Genomic DNA, 20,771 nt, shown 5'->3' with positions numbered 1-20,771 from the left:
TTACATCTCAACGTGTATAAATGTGTAAATGCCAGAAAAATTGTTCATAATGGGGAAGAGGAAGTGTGCGTATTTAGATGTGAATGTATAGTTCCCGTTATCTATGTGCATGACTGTTATGCCTGATCAAAAGCATCACGGAAGGTCAGTGGTTTCATTTCTCAGCCAAAGGTGCTTTACAGCCTGGTATTAAAAAACTAGATAGAAACAATATAGCATGGCGGTAAACCTGACACATGACAAACAATGCAAACCAAACTGTGTGCCTGTGTGTTTCAACGTGAAATTTCCCTCGCATGTGGAGTTTAAGGGACAATGTTCTGTTCCTCATTGAGTCATTTTGCTTACAGTGTTATTTCCCCTTTAATGGAGAGGTCAGTGACACAGAAGGAGGAAATGCTGCATATTGAATGGAAATCTTATAGTCCTCGGATATCTTGGTCAACCATTGCCTTGTGTTATGACTGCCATCTAGTGGTCGACCGTATTGTTGTTTTATACTGTATGCAGTGTAATCAAGGCTTGATCCAGATAGTTGTAAATAACACTGCGTGTTAATGCTATAGGTCTTACTTGATTGCGATTTTGTGTCATTTACTGATCAAACAACTACGTGACATATTATTAACTTGATTAGTTATTATACTTGGGAAAGATTTTTTTCAGAGTTTATTTTTCCAGGATAAACATAAAAGTCTTCTTTAGTATAGGGATTACTCATTTTCACAACCATAGTCTATGTGACATTGAATAAGATTTCAAGTATAAAATCAGGATGTCATATGCATAACTGTAGTGAAGCATAACAGTAGCATCACTATAATAAAACTGACATCTCGAAACAGATAGTGATTTGGTGTGCTTGATTCAAGGTTGGTGTTAGGATGATGCAAATAGATTGTGGGAATGTGTGTGCATGATCGAGGAATGAGGGGAAAGAAATCAATAGAGGGTTAAAGGTTTAGCATGGAATTTATCTGAAAAATAATCTGTAAATTTCCTTAAATTGTGATATAGGATTGTGTCCTGAATCAGACGATTATGTGTGTGTGTGTCTGAACCCCCAACAGTGTAGATTTCTACCCTAAGGAATATTCATAATCATGAGTGAGCATTGATGTGCAGTGTATAGACTTATCATTGGGGGAGGGAGTTTGACCAAACTACAGCTTTATTTGATTTGAAACATTACAAATCCCTTTCTGACCCTGAATATGCCCCAGCTTCCACCCCACTCTTCTGCGGCTGCCCTACAAACCCACTTCTTAATCCCAAAGCCTTTTTATACCACAGATTTATATGCAGACAGGCTCTTCCAACACAAATCCGGCTACCCCCCTTGCATAAACTGCACCCACAAGCACACTCTTATTGTACACTTCGGGACAACCCGTCTTGCGGGAGGGGAGGCACCGGAAATGCAGACTTGATGTGAATTTTGTTTTGTTTCTTGTTTCTTATCCTCATCACAATACATCCGGCTATCTAATTTCAATAATAATATAAAAAGAGGAATATAAAGTTGTGTCTCTTTTCTGCAGTGATGCGTACTGCGCCAGGTCGACCTGCCCGAGTCCAAAAGTTATTTTCCTCTCATGATGTCCCCCCTCCCTCACCGCAAACCCGGACACTAAAGTCGTGGCTGTCGACTGTACCCAAACCGTGCAACTCCACTTATCCTCTGTAACATTTTAAACGGTGCTAACGTATTTATAAAAAATACAGATTATCAAAACGTTCACATTTGGAGGATTTTGGTTTAATGAAAGGATGCGCGCTCCCGCCAAAGCGCAGCATCAGCACCACTCTCTCTCGCGCGCGCCCGCCTCTCGGGAGCAAGTGCATCGCCATCCCGGCCGAGAGAGTTGGAGCCGCGCGTGTTAAAGTTGGCTGAAAGACGGCTAAACGATGTTGTACTGGCCGGTGACGCGGAGAGGATAACGTTTCATTCATCTAAGCGGGTGGCCGAGAGCCACTCCGTTTACCGGAGAGGATGGATATCAAAATTCTTGGCCCATGCCTTTTACTCTTCCTCGCTTTTCAGCATTGCTCTGCACGTAAGTGAAACTGCAGTCGCAGAATGCAGTGTTTCGTTTTTTTCATATGTGACTATTATTACTGCCAGCGCAATTGCATCGTTAAAGCAAAGACGTATTTTTATATGAAGTCAGTTACGATTTGTACGCTTTTGATGTTCTAAATCGCAATGACATTTGATGTAAAACTGATCTGTACATATTTGGCGAATCTTTGTTTTGAATGTTCAGTCTAGAGGTCTTTGCTGTTTTGAAAATAAAGCATCCATGTAGTCTTAAGTCCGAGCTCGCGACTCTGCCTGTGTCAGACGGGCTCTTTCTGCATTGCAGTGCTTCCGCGCGCCCACATGGGCAAGTTCCTGCATGGCAAGGTGCGTCTTGCGCACCTCCCGGCGCAAGGGACACGCGGAAAGGACACTCGTCAGATTGTTGAAATCATATTTTTTCAGGGTTTGCATGATCGTCAAAGCCATATAGTCAACGTAAAGGAAGTTGATATTGGGTGTATGTCATTATATAAAGTTAGCCTTGTGGGACCACCCTGATGCGGAGAGGGATACGCATTACAGTCCACGAACTCTTAATGACGTAGCATGCGAATTCACACGCGAATACAGTATTCAATAAGTCATGAAGGACTAGTATTGGTAATGCAATTCTGAAGGTTTTAACTAAAAAATTAAATGCGATTGTGTGCAATAATATCAAAACGGTCTGATAACGTGTGCGCGCGCACGAACTCACTACAAGCAATTGGTCTAATGTGTCATCAGGTGAGTTTTGAAGGAGTTAGTTATTCTGTTTTTATGACCATCTTGTAATGACACATGATGTAGGTTGTGGCTTTGTGAACTGGCTTGTGAGGACTTGCTGCATTAAAATGACGTTTGCTCTGTCTGGGCTTTAGTGAATAATGTAATCCTTTGTAATCTTTGAATCGAGTTTCATGGCTTGTGTGGATTTCGCCATTGGTATTTGAATGAGAGTTAGATGTATTGCATGTTAAAGGGACAGTTCACCTCAAATGAAAATTCTGACTTCATTTATTTACCCTCGAGATGTTCCAAATCTGTATACATTTCGTTGTTCTGGTGAACACAGATAAAGACATTTGGACGAATACTTGTTACCAAACAGTTCTTGGCCACCATTGACTACCACAGTAGGAAAAATTACTATGGTAGTCAAAAGTGTCCTAGATCTTCTTGCTTTCTTTCATTCTTCAAAATATATTCTTTTGTGCTCAACAGAACAAGAACATTTATAAAGCATTTTTGTTCTACTATTGTACTCAACGGTGGTCAAGAACAAGCATTCTTCCAAATATCTTTGGCGTGACAGTGTCAGCAAATTGTGCTGAAAAAATGATGCCCTCTAGCCCACCATAAATTATTTGACAAGATTTAAAGTCATCTGCATTTTAGAGATATAACCAGCACTAACAATGCCATAAATCTCTGGGAGGGATAACAGTAAATAGACTTAAATTGGTCTGTAAAATAAATATTTGAAAGGTTTTTTATTTGCTTTTAAAGAGCATGGCAGGGTTAAATGATGTCATCTGTGAATATGTATGTTTAAATCCAGTGGTGTGTGTTAGATCCCGTTCAGGAGGATGTGAAAATAATGTTTATATTTTCCGTCTGTGACAGAGTACTGTAGCATTCAGAGAATTCTTGGACTTTTTGTATTTAGGCTCCTTTTGGATCTCATCATTTGTGCTTTCATTCAAAGCAGCTACCTATAGTGCTGCCAGTCCTGTTCTGAATAATTCATACCAATGTGCCACCTTAGTCTGCAGCTGGCCATGCTTATATGCTAAACACACCTTTATCCTGCCCAATAGTATTCAAATCAGCAGTTGAGATCAATGGCTAATGCAGTGCCTTCTCCCAGTGACACAGCTCACGTGATGTGTTCACTTCTCCTATAGCAGAAGTGCTGTGTCAGCCTGCAGAGACATGGGGTAGTGCCTGTAAAAGAACATGTGTTAGAGAGAGGGAGAGAGAGCATGCTTTTTCAATAGCGTACATCATGCTGGTTCGCATTTGTTGCTGCTCTCCCTTGCTTTTAAATAGAAATCTTCCAAGGGCATTAGAGGTAAAGAGAGAGAGAGAGGAAAGGAAAAGGCAATAATATCACATTACAGAAGAGTGAAATGAAGCAGTATCAGACAATATTGCATCCCATTGACTTCCATTGTGTGGAAGTCAAAACCACTGAGACATTTCTCAAAATATATTCTTTTGTTCCCCAGAAGAAAGAATTATTCAGGTTTTGAATGATATGAGGGAGAATAATGATGACAGAAATAGACTGTGCTATTAATGGGTGATGTGACCGCAGAACTGTCCTTGAAGTCCTTTGCTTTTGAGCAAACATGGCAGATTTCAATTCATGTATTACCGTATCATAACTCATTAGCCGTGCAACTGCAATTGAGGTAACATATAACAAGCTCTGCATTTGTCTACGTTTGTGTCTATGGATGTGTTCTTATATTTCCATCTTAACCTGCAGCACTTCTGCACTGAGAGCTTTAGTAACCTTAATGCTTCTTTTCCAGGGGAAGGAATTGCACAGGGTGAAAATCAATGATCTCCGAAAACGCAGAGGGTGCTGCTAACTTCCCCTTAGAGCACAGTCACAGACAATAACCCCTGCGACCTATAATTATACAAAGATGGATGAGACTGGGTCACATTGAGTCGATTCATTAATTTCTCCATGAATAAAATATTGTGCTGTCAATTATAGGAGGATTTGGAGCCTCAGCTAAATTTGTACCAACACTTGGTACATGCGAAGATGATCATTGTAATTTTATAATATTTTTCATCTTGTAATTTTGTTTGGGATTTGATAGCCTTTTTGTTTAATTAAATGTCCAAGTAGGACAGACATCCGATAATCTTGAACATCCGGCCACCATTATCTGATTTAAAAATAATCATTGGTTTTATATTTTATGTGATTTTCTCAGTAGCGTGGTGGTTGAACTCCATTAATTATTGATTTCCCTTTAGCAGGGGTGATTCAAATAAATGCTGACCAAACCCAGACGTCTTCCAGACATACTGTACCTCCACGTATGCACATCATCTTAGACCTGCAAGGTCAATTTTAGTTATTGCTGTAACTGAGTCATGAGACGGCAGACTGGAACCTTCCCCATAATGTCAAGCCCAAATCGAGAAATACTTACCACCACATGACACAGATCATTTCCTATGGGTCCATGGCATGATGAATCAGGCTAGTCAAAGGCTTAGAGATCAGAGGGGGTGTTCTCTCTGTCCTCAATCAGATCCTCAAGTAAAATCACTTGGGAATAAACTAGATGAGTCATGCAGTATTCTGTCATCTCTCTCTCTCTGTTCTCTCACTGCAGTTGCAGTGGTTAGAATACTAATATACTGTCTCCTCTCTGGTTTATGAAACTCTGAACAGTCTTACCCCTACAGTCTCTTTGTGGTTTCTGCAGGACATGATAATATCCCCTTAATACCCTGCACACACCAACTGGCAGTCGTGAATTTATATGGGTAAATTTGAATTATGTAAAGTTTACACAACCCCCGAAGCACAAATACTTTTGTATACGTCTGGTGATGCTTTCACAACCGGTACTTTGCAGTTCGATTAGATTGATCTCATTTGGTTTTGACATCTATAACCATCTGCAAAAATAACCTAAAATTGATCTACTGTTCTTGTGCTAAATGCTCTTGAAAACAGGTAAAGTGAGTGTGTACTATACCATCTCTCTCATTTGTTCTTCTAATTAAGAGGATATTTATCTCTGCCCACATCGGTCTCCTTATTACCCGGGTTGTCTGTATACATATTGATAGTTCCTCATCCTCTGCTGTAGATAGTGAGTTGTGCTGAATGAGCTGCAGTGTGATGAGATGTATGCCATTTGTGCAGATGGTTTTATTAGAGCTCTGAGATTGAGGTGCTTTTATCTGACGCTGCTGTTTAGATTAGACTGAAATGTTGGCAGGTCTAATTGAAGCAGGGTTTATGTAACAGATCGACCAATGACACAGCTGAGCAGAGACTCGGTATCTAGGCCTGATTCATTTTTATCCTATCTTTGTCCTACCTTAAATTTCTGTTTCTTAGTAACTAAATGTGTATTGCAAATGGGATTCACAACACACCCCACAAGCAATCTGACCTTCACAAAAAAGTCATTTGGACATGTTTGACATTTTTATTTGTTCATTTCAAGAATAGCCAAACTGTAGAGGTCAGCTGTGTTTGCTTACATTTGTTTGGTAAGTATCAAGTAGGCGTAAAGGTGTAAATATGATTTGCTGTGACATTGAAAAACGTTTAATTTTTTATGCTTTGGCACTGAATTTGCGTTCATGGTCAATTACATGCCACATTCAGTCCAGTGGTTTTGTTTTTTCATGAAGTTTAGTAATAACCACAGTTTATTTTGTTCCGCTGGACATGCCACCAAGCACTTCTTTTATGTCTTTCTCTCACTGCTGAACAAAGCAATAGAAACCATCAGAGAAGTGCTAATTATGAACCGTCAGCTTTTTCCATTAATAATATTGCAAAATTCATTTTTTGTAGTGTGTTTTGGGCATCGTTCCAATAGGATTAATCTGCTAATCTCTATTTTGTCCAGGGCCATGCTTAGATCCGCTGGTGTCTCCGCTCTATGCCTCCGCTTTCCATGCGTCATCCAGATATAACTTTCTTTACTCTGCACACTTCGGCAAACTGTACGGTAAGTGAATAAAGTACAATGATATCTTAGATGTACAAATAGCCATAATTTTCTTGATGGCATATGAAATTGTGTATAATTAAATGTTTGGTAATGTGTCGGGTCACCAATTCATTTCCAATGTCAAATGCACATACTGTACATATTTTATTCATTCCCTTTCTCAAACATGTACGTATGTGATGATATAGGGAGCAGTGGCTGGTCTCCTTCCCCTCTTGACAGACAGCCATGGATGCAGATAGACTTATGGACAAAGTATCGAATCGTGGCAATCGCTACTCAGGGTACCTTCAACTCTTACGACTGGATGACCAAATACATGCTGTTGTATGGAGACAGACCCGACACATGGACGCCGTATGTCATGAAAGGAGGCAACATGGTAAACATTTTCTGCATTTGTCTGCCTTGATTTTTTATGACAGCCCGGAAAGTCGTGGGCCCTGTTCGGTAATTGTGCGAATCAGAAAGCTGTTGATGATTTAAGTGGTGTATAAAGTGTTCACAGTCCATTAAATATCTGATGCTTTTTCTCTTAGACGTTGCCTGGCAACTGGAATTACTACCAGGTAAAGAGGAACGTCTTTCATTATGCATTCACTGCCAAACATCTGCGTATCTATCCCATGGGATGGAATACTGAAAATGGAGGCAAGATTGGCCTTCGACTGGAAGTCTATGGCTGCCCTTACGGTAAACTGAGAAACTTCAGCATGTTTGGACTGATACAACAAGTTTGTTAAAGGAAAGACAGATTATTTGTCGCATACAGGAGCTTTTGTATTTCATGTTTACATTTTAAGGTAAATAAAATTTTCCAAGGCAAACTCTTACAATCCTTTCCATCTTCTTGACATTTGACCCTGGACAGATTCATATGTGATGCATTTTGAGGGGAATGATATGGTGGCGTATTCGTTCCCTCGGGGCCGGATGAGAACACGTCAGGACCATTATGCTTTGAACTTTAAGACCCTGGAGAAGGACGGCGTTCTCCTGCACAGTGAAGGGCTGCAGGGAGACTCCATCAACCTCGAGCTGAAGACTGGACGGCTGTACTTACACATCAGCCTGGGTAAAAATCACACGCCTGCACATGAACCACAAGCATACAGATCATGATTTCTTGTTTTGGTACATTTTGAGAACACTTCTTGACTTTGAAAATTAGAAGAACTAAGATGGAAATCAGGACAAAATCTTACGGTGATGTGCATTCTTACCTAAGGGAGTAGCACAGTCCATAACACCAATGGCATGACCACAATGAGACTGGGAAACCTGTTGGACACTCAACACTGGCACTATGTCACCATCAAGCGCAACGGTCGCGAGGTGAATTTCACCCTGGATAGTGAGACTGAGACTGTGATACTCAATGGAGAGTACCAATACCTGGATCTGGACAAACAGGTGCAACACTATATTACAGTTATTCAATTACATATTACTCACATTTATCGGAAATAAGTAGGTAACAATATAATCTGTGCCTTAATTCTAAAAGTGCCATAAAGCCACAACTTTTGAGTTTATCTCCCCTTACAAAACAATATATGGGAATCACAGAAAAACATATGGAAATACAGTATATAAAAAAGATATTTCCATATGTTTGAAACAAGTGCCCATATTTTTTTTTAATATGTATTAAAAGGAGCAATTCTTATGTATTTTCCAATCTATTGTAGCATTGCACTATATTAAAAATGTATAATTTTTAATAATACATAAACAAAAGTTATGAGGCCAAACTGAAACCGCAAAGAATCACTAACTTTTGAGTAGTTTTAATACAATTAATATAAATCAATACAAATAAAATATAAAATAAAGTGTTATGGGGGGGCACGGTGGCTTAGTGGTTAGCACGTTTGCCTCACACCTCCAGGGTTGGGGGTTCGATTCCCGCTTCCGACTTGTGTGTGTGGAGTTTGCATGTTCTCCCCGTGCCTCGGGGGTTTCCTCCGGGTACTCCGGTTTCCTCCCCTGGTCCAAAGACATGCATGGTAGGTTGATTGGCATCTCTGGAAAAATTGTCCGTAGGGTGTGAGTGTGTGATTGAATGAGTGAGTGAGTGTGTGTGTGTGTGTGTGCTCTGCGATGGGTTGGCACTCCATCCAGGGTGTATCCTGCCTTGATGCCCGATGACTCCTGAGATAGGCGCAGGCTCCCCGTGACCCGAGGTAGTTCGGATAAGCGGTAGAAAATGGAATGGAATGGAATAAAGTGTTATATTATAACCAATCAAACTTCCGGTAAGCAGGGATGTACGTCCAATGCGTTTCACTCTTAAAGATGAATAGATGAATATCATGGAGTAATTGAAGTATATACAGTACATGTTCACTTATGTTCCTATCAAAAAATCTTGTTCTCAAAAAAGTTATGATTCATTAGGATTTTCCCTTAATTTGGTGATTATCCATTTATTCTTCAGATTTATGTTGGTGGGGTGATTGAGAAAGATTTGCCTCACCTCCCTGGTAAGGTAAACTTTCGTGGGTGCATGGAGAATGTCTTCATCAATGGAATCAATATCATCCAAATGACTCAGTACGAGGAGCCTGAAATCCGACTGGCTCCTAAAAAGGTATGTTTTATAAGATAAATCACATTTAACAGACTCTTTTATCCAAAATGACTTACAAATAAGAGAGCATTTAACATTAAGCATTGTGTTGCCAATTGATTTTATATGATTGTCATCCTTATGTTTTCCTGTGTGCGGTTCTTCAGAAAACGATGCATTTTAACTGCCGGGACCTCCTCTGGAAGCCCATGACCTTTGCGGGGCCCAACAACTACCTGCAGCTCCCCGGGTTCTTTCGGAAGAACCGTTTGGCGGTGAAGTTTAAGTTCCGTTCCTGGGACTACACAGGCCTGCTGATGTTCACCAGGTTTGCTGATGATTTAGGCTCTTTGGAGCTGGGGCTCAGTGAAGGACAGGTCAACGTCACCATCATGCAGCCTGGAAACAAAAGATTACGCTTTGCTGCAGGTATCATTTAGAATTACTGTGCATAATAGTACGACTTTTTTATACTTTTCTCTTCATGTGTGGTAGCCCTTGAACATTGCTCTTGGTCCACAGTTCCAGATTTCTTCTCGTTCTTTTTCAGGGTATCGTCTGAATGACGGCTTCTGGCATTCAGTGGACCTGGCTGCCAAAGACAACTTACTGTCCATCACAATAGATGAAGATGAGAGTTCACCGCTGAAGATCACCAACCCTTTTATGGTCCGTACAGGAGACCGTTACTTCTTCGGGGGTGAGTGATAGAAATTAAAGAAGACTATTGCTGTCTGTTATGACTTGATAATGAAAACGAATGAGTCATCATTTCTGTTTGTAAAATATATATTGTTTAATGCATAATGTACACTTCAGCACAAAAAATTACATCTGCTATCATAAATGTTGGTAATGAAACCATGAATGTATGATTTCTGTTGCAGGTTGTCCTAAGACCAATAACACGGTTCGCTGTGTCACAAAGCTGTCTCGCTTCCACGGCTGCATGCAGCAGATCTTTATAGATGATGAGCCTGTGGATGTAGATGTCATGCTGCAGAGAAAATGGGGCAGATATGCTGAAGTCCTACTGGGCACCTGTGGAATTACAGATAGGTGTGTGTGCATGTTTAAAACGGAAACAAGCTGAAAAGACCAAATACTACACGAAAAAAGCATGGGACAGATAGAAAACAGCTTATACTAAATAATGTTGTAATGAAAATCTGAAAATGCAAAGTGAGTTTTTGTTTACTTGGGTGAAACAAATATTGTTTTACTATTGTAAAAACAATAGTGAATGGAAAATCCCTAAACAAATGTGTTTGATGTGGCTTATAGTGTTTGTCCTGTACAGTGGGTAATGTGAATAATGCCAATTTTTGTTAAAATAGAAACAAGACGTTACAAAAGGGAATAACAGTAGATGAAATGGCGAGACATGCACAATAACAACATTACCAGAGAAATTAAATTAACATTTGATTTTTGATCTTGACATTTATCGGACAGATTAATAAACCTAATATTGATGTCATGTGCAGAACAAATTCATTTAATATGTTAGAGAAATAGCTCAAATAAAATATGTTGAATGTCTCCAGGTGCTCTCCAAATCCATGTGAACATGAAGGCAGGTGTATTCAGTCCTGGAATGACTTTCTGTGTGTATGTAACAACACAGGCTATAAGGGAGAGGTTTGTCACAACTGTAAGTGTACTTTACTGAGGAAATTTCTTAGGACTTTTATTGATTATTATTGGTGAAATATGATAATCACACTATTCAAACCTCTCTCCGCTCCAGCGGTGTACAGAGAGTCATGTGAGGCTTACAGACTGAATGGGAAATACTGGTCAGGAAACTACACCATAGATCCAGATCTGAGTGGACCACTGAAGCCTTTCACAGTCTACTGCAACATGAGTACGTATAAAGAGTTTCAGTTGTTAAAAACAGACGTAAAGCGAATTTTACAAATGACGCTCATGTCATATTTTTAGTGCAAAAATCATGGACTGTTATCGAGCACAACCGCATGAAGAGCACCAAGGTGAGCGGCTCCACTGTGGATCAACCGTATATAGGAGACCTCCAGTATGTCAATGCATCATGGGCTGAAGTCACTGCCTTAGCAAACACCTCGCTCTACTGCGAACAGTGGATTGAGTTCTTGTGCTACAAGTCCCGCCTACTCAATACGCCACGTAAGTGTCTGATCGGACGTAACAGAGCAACAATCTTTTACCACAAACAGAATAGCTTTCATGTGTATTGAGGGTGATACCTATCTGCCTGCATTACCCGGTTAACTGTCTTTGGTATTTTTGGGGTAATGTTGGAAGGTGAAAGGCCGTACACTTACTGGATTGGTCGAAATAACGAGAGTCACGAATATTGGGGCGGGGCATTCCCTGAGAGTGGAAAATGTGGATGTGCTGTCAATCAAACCTGCACTGACTCCAAATACTGGTGCAACTGTGATGCTGACTACCGCCAGTGGTGAGATATAGAGAAAAAAAATAAAAATAAAAATTCAATCTAATAATACCTTTCAAGTATAGTCTACTGAAAATCTATTGAAATAAAATGTATAAAATAAACACTTTATTAATAAATGGAGTGTGATGTCATATGAAAGCTCCTCTAACAGAACTAAAGTTAAATGACATTGACCCCAAATTCTCTGTTCATAGGCATACAGATAAAGGATATCTGTCATTTCGAGACCATCTGCCCGTCAGGAGGATTATCGTAGGTGACACAAATCGAACTGGTTCTGAGGCCCGATATAGTGTGGGAGCACTGTACTGCCATGGAGACAGTGAGTAACAGCTGTTCTAAAGATAAAAAATAAATCTGTCATTAAAAGTATAAAGTCATAGTATAAACTAACACTAATATTCTCTTAGGGAGTATCTGGAACACCATAGCAATCACCCAGCCTCAATATCTGACATTCCCCACCTTCAAACCCGGCACCAGTGCCGACATCACGTTTCACTTCAGGACCTACCGCACCAACGGAGTCTTTGTGGAAAACTCAGACGACCACCTCCGCAATTTCATCCGAATAGAACTTAACTGTGAGTGTCCGGTTGCATTGAAACATGATGGCGTGACATTGACACATGGGAAATAAAGTTTCTCCTTCATTTCCTCTCCCCCTCTCACAGCCACAACCGAGGTGGTTTTCATTTTCATGGTGGGTGATGGGATACGAAACGTGACAATGCGCTCTCCCAAACCTCTCAACGATAACGAATGGCACTACGTGGAGGCTGAAATCAATGTGAAAATGGCACGTCTCAAAGTGGATTTCCATCCTCCGGCCATACACAAGTTTCCAGGCCAGACCTACGTCACCATGAAGTTCACACAACCTCTGCTTGTTGGTAAGTTTTGCAGATCTGGAATTAAAAATAGATTTGATATAAAGACTTGCTTTACACAACATACCACGCATCTGCGCTCAGGTGCGGCCAATCACACCTTGCGGCCCTTCTTGGGATGTTTACGGGGCTTGCGGATGAACGGGGTGCCTGTGGATCTGGAGGGGAAGGTTGATGAGGGGATTGGAATACGTAGGAACTGCACTGGAGCGTGTCTGAACGCTTCCATACCGTGTCGAAACGGAGGCCAGTGCATTGATGGGTACTCGGCATACACCTGCGACTGCAATAACACGGCCTTTGATGGCTATTACTGTCATTTAGGTGAGTTGTCGCACATTTGAATATACATCTCTCCCTTACGATCAAAAGACTGGGTGCAAGTATAGACCAGATATACAGTGATTTGTTTCTGTCAGTATATAAGTATACCTACAGTGTAATTTGATGTATATTTCTGAGTAGATAAAAAGTAGACTGCATTTATACTTGTACACATGTATTGAGTTAAAAGTATGAAATATTCTTAGTTCAAAAGTATACTGATAGCACCTAGAATAAATGTATTATCGCGAGCGTCCCCAGGCTGTATCAATCTTAATTCAGTTAAATAAATCATGTATGAAAATTAAATATATATCAATATTTTTAACTGTATATACTGTATAGTATAATATATTACACGTGTTGCACAATAACAACTATATGTTCTCTGCTTTTATTCCGTACTTTCAGATATCGGGGCATTCTTTGACGTTGGGGCGTGGCTACGCTACGACATCCGTAAGGAGCCAATTTCCTTCGATGCGTGGTGGGCACATTACTGGATCGAGCCACACTGGCACCACTTCATGCTCGGCTACAATACGACAACAGATGACATAGAGTTCAGCTTCAGCACAACACAGGCCCCAGCTGTGCTGTTGTATATCAGCTCATTTGGCAATGATTACATCGCTGTCCTGCTCAAGAAAGATGGTACACACACAATAGCATACAAATAAAACACCTACTTCAGGTTGAGCTGAACATTAATACATTTGCTAAGACCGTTGATCTTTTGGAAGGATTTTGCATCATATTGAAGCATCACGTGCATTTTTTGCAGGTACACTATCACTGAGATACCGTCTCGGCATAATAAACTATAAATTTAAATTGACTGACAGAAGCGTGGCTGACGGCTTTCCTCATTTTGTCAACATCACCCGACACAACTACACCGTATGGACACAGGTACAATGTGATTGCATCACTAGCACAACAGAAGGTGATATTCAGTCATTATAAATGTAAAACACCAGTGTATAATTCTGCATAGGTGGATTATATGGATCCATGGATTGAGAGGTTAATACCAGGAGAGATTCCTAGATTTGACTCACCGAAATCTATATTTTTGGGCAGAGTCATGGGTAAGAGAATCATAATTTTTAATAATACGTGTTTCGGCATATAATCTTATTTCTGTTGTTTGGTCTTGTCTTCACAGAGGTGGGAGGTGTAGACTATGAGATTCAGAGGCACAACAGTCCTGGTTTCATGGGCTGTATATCAGGGGTCCGATACAACATCTTTGCCCCGCTGAGGTCTTATTTCCGACCCAATGTGACGAACCCACCCGTCACAACTCAAGGCTATGTAGTGGAGTCTAATTGTGGGGCATTTACTCCGGTTTTAGGATACGTCCCCTGGGAGGATGACCCATGGTTCACCGGACTATGTAAGACGACATTTTATTACTATTCTACTGTTTTACTACTATTCATATATTAAGATTGCAGTATTTTAACAGCCTGAGTTTAGGCAAACTGGATTATCTTAATGTCACCCCATCATTATTACCTTTAGAGCAAGTTATATGTGCCAGTATTTTAGTTTAGAGAACTTGTTTTAAACAAATAAAATCAGTTGTCTGTGAAGTGATGGCAATTGTTCTCTATGTTTTAATAAGATTGCTCGTGTCTTTTTCAGTCTTTTATTATATTCACGATGACGTGACCCCGCCCTGGATGACATGTAAGTTAACTATAACACTCACTTTATTGTTCTGTTTTAAATAATGCTGTGGCTCCTGGGCTCGATGACCATGACCATCAGCTCTGTGTAAAATCTGTAAAATGCTCTCCAGGGTTCTTTCAATGAAATGGATAAGAACCCACTGAAATTTTGTACAGTTAGTGTTGTTAAAGCCAAAATCATGAGTCATAAGTTATTTGATTGAAACTATTTTATAATTTTATCTGGTAGATGATGAAAAAAACACTCATATTTCCCAGAATAATGCTGATGTTTTATGTATTCGTGATGATAAAACCAGCTTTTGAAATCCTCTTAATTTGCAAAACACAGGATTAGTGAAGATTCAGAATGTTACATTGTAATATAAACTACATACAAGACCCACTACAGTTTAATCGCTCATATAATGAAATACACTGTCAAAACCTGCAGTTGTTCCCAAAAAAATCTGTCTGATATAACTCAACCTATTAGAGCTTTTCACTTTTTTCAGAGTATGCACTCAAGCTGACATTTTCTTGACAAGTCTTATTATTTATCTTTGGTTTATGTGTAATCTGTTTGTATTTTTTATCATAAAACCAAAATTATTCATTGCCATTAGAAGGTGTATAAATATCTTTGCTATTTTTTGCTGTTTTCCCTTCCTTCTTTTTCATTTGCAGTTATTCTACTGCTTGATTTTTGTTCTCTTTTTCAAGACAGACAAAAATAATTCTTGTTTGTCCTGCACACAGACACATTCAGAGAAATACAGAGACATGTAATCCTCTTTGCCAGTGGTTGAAGACTTTAATAACACAGAGACATTAAAGGTTGTGCTTGTATTTGAACAGACCTTGAATGTCTCCCTTTATGTGTGTCTGACATTTTAATTAAAGGGACAATTTGCCACACACTGAAATGTCTGACTTTATTTACTCACCCCAAAGTTGTTCCAAATTTGTGTAAATTTCTTTGTTCTGATGAACACGGAGTAAGATATTTAGAAGAATTCTTGTAACCAAACAGTTCTTGGCCACCATTGACTACTAATAGGAGGAAAAATGACAATGGTAGTCAAAAGTGCTCCAGAACTGTTTGCTGTCCCACATTCTTCAGAATATCTTCTTTTTTTTGTTCAAAAGAGCAAAGAAATTTATAAAGCAATTTTCCCTACTATGGCAGTCAATGGTGGTGAAGAACTATTCTGTTACAAGCATTCTTGCAAATACCTTTCTCTGTGTTCATGAGAAAAAGGCATTTATACAGATTTGTAACAACTTGAGGGCGAGTAAAAGGCGACAGAATTTTCATTTTTGGGTTAACTGTCCCTTTAATACTCTCAGAACAAAAATCAGTATATTTTGCTAAATTCTTCAAAAAATATTTCACAAAAAGGAATGACCACTATTCAGAGAAAACCTATGAGAAGCTGAAACGAATTCCTGCTATATTGATTGATTGTATTGCGACATTTCTGTAATATTTTTCCAGCAGGTCACTGATGATTGAGTTTCTGTCTTTCTCACCCCACAGTAATCGTGACCGTGTCTCTAATGCTACTCTTCCTGATCCTGTACGGCCTCTACATCTACCTGTACAGGTATAAAGGCAGTTATCACACTAATGAGCCCAAACAGCTGGAGTCCCCCAGCTCCTCCCGGCCCCTCACTGACACCCTGCGCAAGGACAGAAAGAACCTGCCCGAGATACAGGAGGAAAGTCCAAATGAATAACATACAACAAACTACAGAGATATCTCGAAAGGAGGTGTGATAAATGAGGACTGAGTTACAAATCGGTTTTTTTATTTATGGTTTGCATTTTATGGTAATGTATATATTTCTTTTCTCTCCCTTGTTTTTTACAGTGTATCTGATATCTGGTGCTTTTTGGCAGGGTTCAAACAGGACAGGCTAGAGATCATTGACCATTCAATCTATAAGCACTGGCAGTGTGTGCGTGGGCCAACTGAAGTGCCTCTGTAACATAACAGGAAGCTTTGAGTAGATCAATAAGTTGTCATTTGGCTCATTTATGTTAAATGGCAAAATAAGCCCTTAAAGCACCACGGTACCTAAGCGCTATTTTTGCCGGGTTTAAATCCCCATCTAGATAACATTAAAAGATGTGATTCTTGACCAATGAGAAGACATTTCTCCTAATTCGGCCGTCTCCCATGCCGGAACCTTCGCCCGTTTTTAACGGCTTTTCTTCTCACAGCGTTTACGCCCATTTTAATAGCATCGTTCAAAAACGACAGTGAGGAAGAATGTAGCTGAAAGGGGAGGTTTCGTGACGCTTTAAGTGTAGATCATAGTGAGTTTGCTAGTCAAGTTAATGCCAGAGAATCTAAACAAAATGCACAAAAACCTTCACTTTTGAACTTTTGAAGAAGACATCACTTCATGAACACTTAGTATGAAGGCAGTTGCTTAGAAAAAGCTTATACTACTTAGAACAACTGGGTTCTTGTGTTGTACTGTAGCACTTAGACAAGTTGACAGGTCTTGGTTTCGGCCTTGAGTTCTTTAGCAAACTTGCTTGTGACAAACATCAGATATCATTCGTGAGGACATTTCTGTCAAAATTACACACATTGTCTCTCAGGGCTGGTTACGGTCATCATGATTCAATCCATCTCACCACTGCTACAGCAACACACACCAGCCTTTCCAAGCCATTGTCTGTCTGTGCATTCTCAATACATTTCAGCAATAAAGGACTAGGAATCTAATGATGAAAATCTGTTTATACCTTAGAAAGCGTACACAAGTTGAGACAAAGAAAAGCTTTATTGTGTTCCAGTATGTCCAGTGGAAATGATGTTACAGATGAGAGTGATGAAGTCTACGGGGCTGTGTCCACCGAGGCGCATTTACGCAGCTGAAAACAGCAGGAGTTCGGCCGAAAACGTCCACTGCAGGCGCAGAATTCTGCCCAAAGTTGAGCATTTTTCAACTTGTGAGAAAAACGCATTGCACCAGCGCTGGGCACGAAAAAAATAAGTCAACTGATGGCTATTTTTAAAAGCGCAGCGTTTCCGTTGAAAACAATCGAAAAAACACATCAGCCGCAGGCGTAAACGCCTCGGTGGACACAGCCCGTAAGCTGTCTATGTGTTTTTAAGGGCATACCTTCTGTAGGCCAAAGTAGAATGCTTTTGTTATATTCGTATACAATGAAAACGTATGTTATGTACTATCCACGTCACATCCAGATCTGTTATTTAAGAAAAGGTTCTTCAGACTGCACATTTTTAATAGCGAGCCATCTGAAACGTAAAGACGACAGCAGGTATAGAAGCTATGTGTTGGTTTGTAGCTTTCAGAAAATGCATCGGGTTCTTTAATGTAACAATCTAGTGTGTATAGGTGGTTTAAGATGCCGAAAGTACCGAAACAGTCCTCCAGCATGCTCTGAAAACAAAGGCACAAAAAGGTTTCTTTAGGTTTCTCTGGTTATTGACATAAACACTGAGCAGTTTAGCACAAGCCTGGTTATCGTGGTCAGTGGGCTTTACACATCACAGACAGGACAGATTCTGTGCATGATGGACACCTATGTAAAGTTATTTTTTTATCATATCAAACCGTGCATTTGCTAGGAAACATCTACTGCTGCTGCTTGTTCTAGCTGCTTTTGATGGCCATCCTATTCAGAGCTTAGAATAAAATAGCCATTTAAATCAAGAGCAAATAAGATAGGACGTATTTATAATGTTTAGAAGCTATGCATTTTGCATGACTATACTGCACTTTTTCATCCAAATGCAATAAGAAAAAGAATCTGCTGCTTCCAGGCCAGGCACATGTTATTTAGTCTGTTTCTTTTAAAGAACTTTAAGAGCTTTATCAAAGAGGTCGCATAATGCTCAATCACAGATTTTACTGTTTATGTTTATATAAATAAACTGTACTTCTCTTGTATCCGTCACACTTTATTTAAAGGTCCAATTCTCGCTATTAACAAACCATTAACTACGACTTTTGCCTCAGTAAACTCCTAATTTGGTGCTTATTAATAGTTAGTATGACAGTTGTTAGGTTTAGGGTATTGGGTAGGATTAGGGATGTAGAATGTGGCCACGCAGAATATGTGCTTTATAAGCGCTAATAAACAGCCAACATGCTAATAATATGCATGCTAAAAAGCCACCTGTTAATAGTGAGAATTGGTCCATGTACTAAAGTGTTACCCTTGTATCATTATAATTTCTATTGAAAACTAAAGGCAGGCAGGTGTGAGTATTTTGATCAGATCTCAGAGTGACTTTAACTTCATGACCTTGGCCAGGTTTATAAAACACCTCTTTTGTGTTGTCTTCTGTGTAATTTTGTTTGATCAAATGTATCCCTCATTCTTGTACTTCTCTGTCCTCACATCCGTTTATTTGTATTCATTTTGAAGTTAACCTTAAGTGTAAACAATGAAATGCTGTTGTAATGTAAAATATTCCGGTCAAGCAGAACATATGTAAAGAGTCTTCCCATGCCTGACATATTCTTCTTTTTAAGTTTATGATCAATTATTTTGATAGCAGCAAACTATGTTAATCGATATTATTAAACACGTTAACTGGCAAGTGTCAAGATGAAGCAACTTCTCAGTTAATGTTAATGGAAATCAATGGTTTCTGAAGAAGGTGGATAGTCGCCATATTAGTGTAATAAAAACAAGAATGAACGTCTTGTTAGGGATGGTGTTCAACACTTGCGTGTATGTTTGTATAAATGAGGTATTTTGTGTAGTTTCAGATGCAGTCAATTGGAACCGTGACCTCATTAACAATTTAACTGAATGTTGGTGGAAACCACATTGCTTAGCTTGTGGCTGTCCATTTTTGTTTCTTTTTAGCAAATGTATCAATTAAATTGAAAAACATTACACAAACATCTGTAGTAAAATAACCTTCCATGTAAATACACTTATTCACTGTGAAATATTTTCTTTATTAATGGTTTCCAAATGCACTACATGTTTAGTCCATGGAGGTGATACCCGTTCAACCTTTATGATCACTGTGCCCTTGAGCACTTTAACACAGGTTGCTTCAGGTTAGTTTTCGTACTGCAGGATTTCAAAGGCTTATAATTCTCTACTGTTTGAAAGCCAAAAGCTAAAGATGAACTAGTTTCGTGGGATCCCTCAAAAGCAATTTCAGTTTAGTGGATATGTTGAGCACTTATTTTCTCTATTTTTTAGTTTTGTTCTGGTTTTGTTTGTGTCAAACTCGTAAATCATCATGGCTGTATAGAATCAACACAAATCCCCAAATGACACTTTAATAAAAGCGCCTGAAGGAAAGAAATGTGCTGTGTGACTCCTTCCATTTGATACAGGTGTGTGTAAAACAGATGTGGTTAAATAATTAAAACTATTACATTCACAATAACAATATTTGAATATTTGCAGGATTTCTAATAAAAGAACATTTAATCCAAGTGCACTCAGACTGCTCAGATTCAAAATCCCTCATGCATTATTTTCTCTGAAAAATTCACTTTTATTATTTTTACAGTAAATGTTTAATACATGTGGGATCCCAAAATGTATAAAGTAAACGACATGTTACACAAAGTGACATCCATGAAAATCTCCTTGAGTGGTGTAAGCGTCACCTACAGTGATTTCTGTAACTGTATTGTCTTCACAAGCAGCATTCATGGCATCTAAAAGAGACATCTGATTTTGTGGCCGATGGTCGTGTACTTTGCACTTTCATGGTGGACAAAACTCCTTAAAAATTCTAGTGATTGTGCTGCGGGCAAACTCCATATATACATGCATGCCTTATAGATGTTGATACCTGAATGGACCATTTTCCATGTGATGGTTCACACAATGAAAGAATGTTCAGAAGTTTTAAAGAGATTGACAGTTTTACTGAGAATCACAAGTTATATGCTTTTAGTAATTGTACATATTATTGAGAATTGTCCAGAACCTTTTGCACACACGTGACAAAACACATGCAATTTGCCTAAATCAATAAGCAACTCAAGTCTGATGTGAACAAGAAACGTAGTTTTCAGAGACCCAAACTTACTGTTTTGAGAGAAAAAAGTCT

At 39.3% G+C, this 20,771-nt stretch overlaps 1 protein-coding gene across 3 annotated transcripts; it reads left to right on the top strand.

Moving 5' to 3' along the window:
- The first annotated feature begins 1,849 nt into the window (after positions 1–1,849).
- cntnap1 (contactin associated protein 1) lies at positions 1,850–20,002 on the top strand. 3 transcript variants are annotated; one of them, XM_056753636.1, is made up of 25 exons: positions 1,850–2,057; positions 6,685–6,786; positions 6,978–7,171; positions 7,329–7,482; positions 7,661–7,864; positions 8,018–8,202; positions 9,230–9,382; positions 9,529–9,790; positions 9,912–10,061; positions 10,249–10,420; positions 10,909–11,015; positions 11,112–11,231; positions 11,309–11,512; positions 11,651–11,807; positions 12,002–12,129; positions 12,218–12,391; positions 12,482–12,700; positions 12,782–13,021; positions 13,433–13,675; positions 13,806–13,933; positions 14,019–14,112; positions 14,190–14,420; positions 14,672–14,716; positions 16,238–16,471; positions 16,572–20,002. In XM_056753636.1, exons 1-24 carry the CDS (start codon positions 1,994–1,996, stop codon positions 16,435–16,437), a joined length of 3,930 nt encoding a protein of 1,309 aa, XP_056609614.1. In that variant the 5' UTR covers positions 1,850–1,993; the 3' UTR covers positions 16,438–16,471; positions 16,572–20,002. The 3 variants fall into 3 exon arrangements, with proteins under 3 accessions (XP_056609614.1, XP_056609613.1, XP_056609615.1); XM_056753635.1 differs by having other exon boundaries at positions 16,238–20,002; XM_056753637.1 differs by lacking the exon at positions 1,850–2,057 and adding an exon at positions 2,656–2,809 and having other exon boundaries at positions 16,238–20,002.
- The last annotated feature ends 769 nt before the right edge of the window (positions 20,003–20,771 follow it).

This window comes from Triplophysa dalaica, chromosome 7, assembly GCF_015846415.1.
Source record: "Triplophysa dalaica isolate WHDGS20190420 chromosome 7, ASM1584641v1, whole genome shotgun sequence".
In the NCBI taxonomy this organism is placed as follows: Eukaryota; Metazoa; Chordata; class Actinopteri; order Cypriniformes; family Nemacheilidae; genus Triplophysa; species Triplophysa dalaica.
Note: the sequence above shows the minus strand (reverse complement) of the source record. Positions and strands in the feature narration are given on the sequence as shown.

Excerpts from the sequence above, each read along its gene's own strand:
- cntnap1 (XM_056753636.1), top strand. The coding sequence starts at position 1,994 with ATGGATATCAAAATTCTTGGCCCATGCCTTTTACTCTTCCTCGCTTTT. Across the intron at positions 11,513-11,650 it reads CCGCCTACTCAATACGCCAC|GTGAAAGGCCGTACACTTAC; the intron begins GTAAGTGTCTGA and ends TAATGTTGGAAG. Across the intron at positions 12,701-12,781 it reads CACACAACCTCTGCTTGTTG|GTGCGGCCAATCACACCTTG; the intron begins GTAAGTTTTGCA and ends ATCTGCGCTCAG.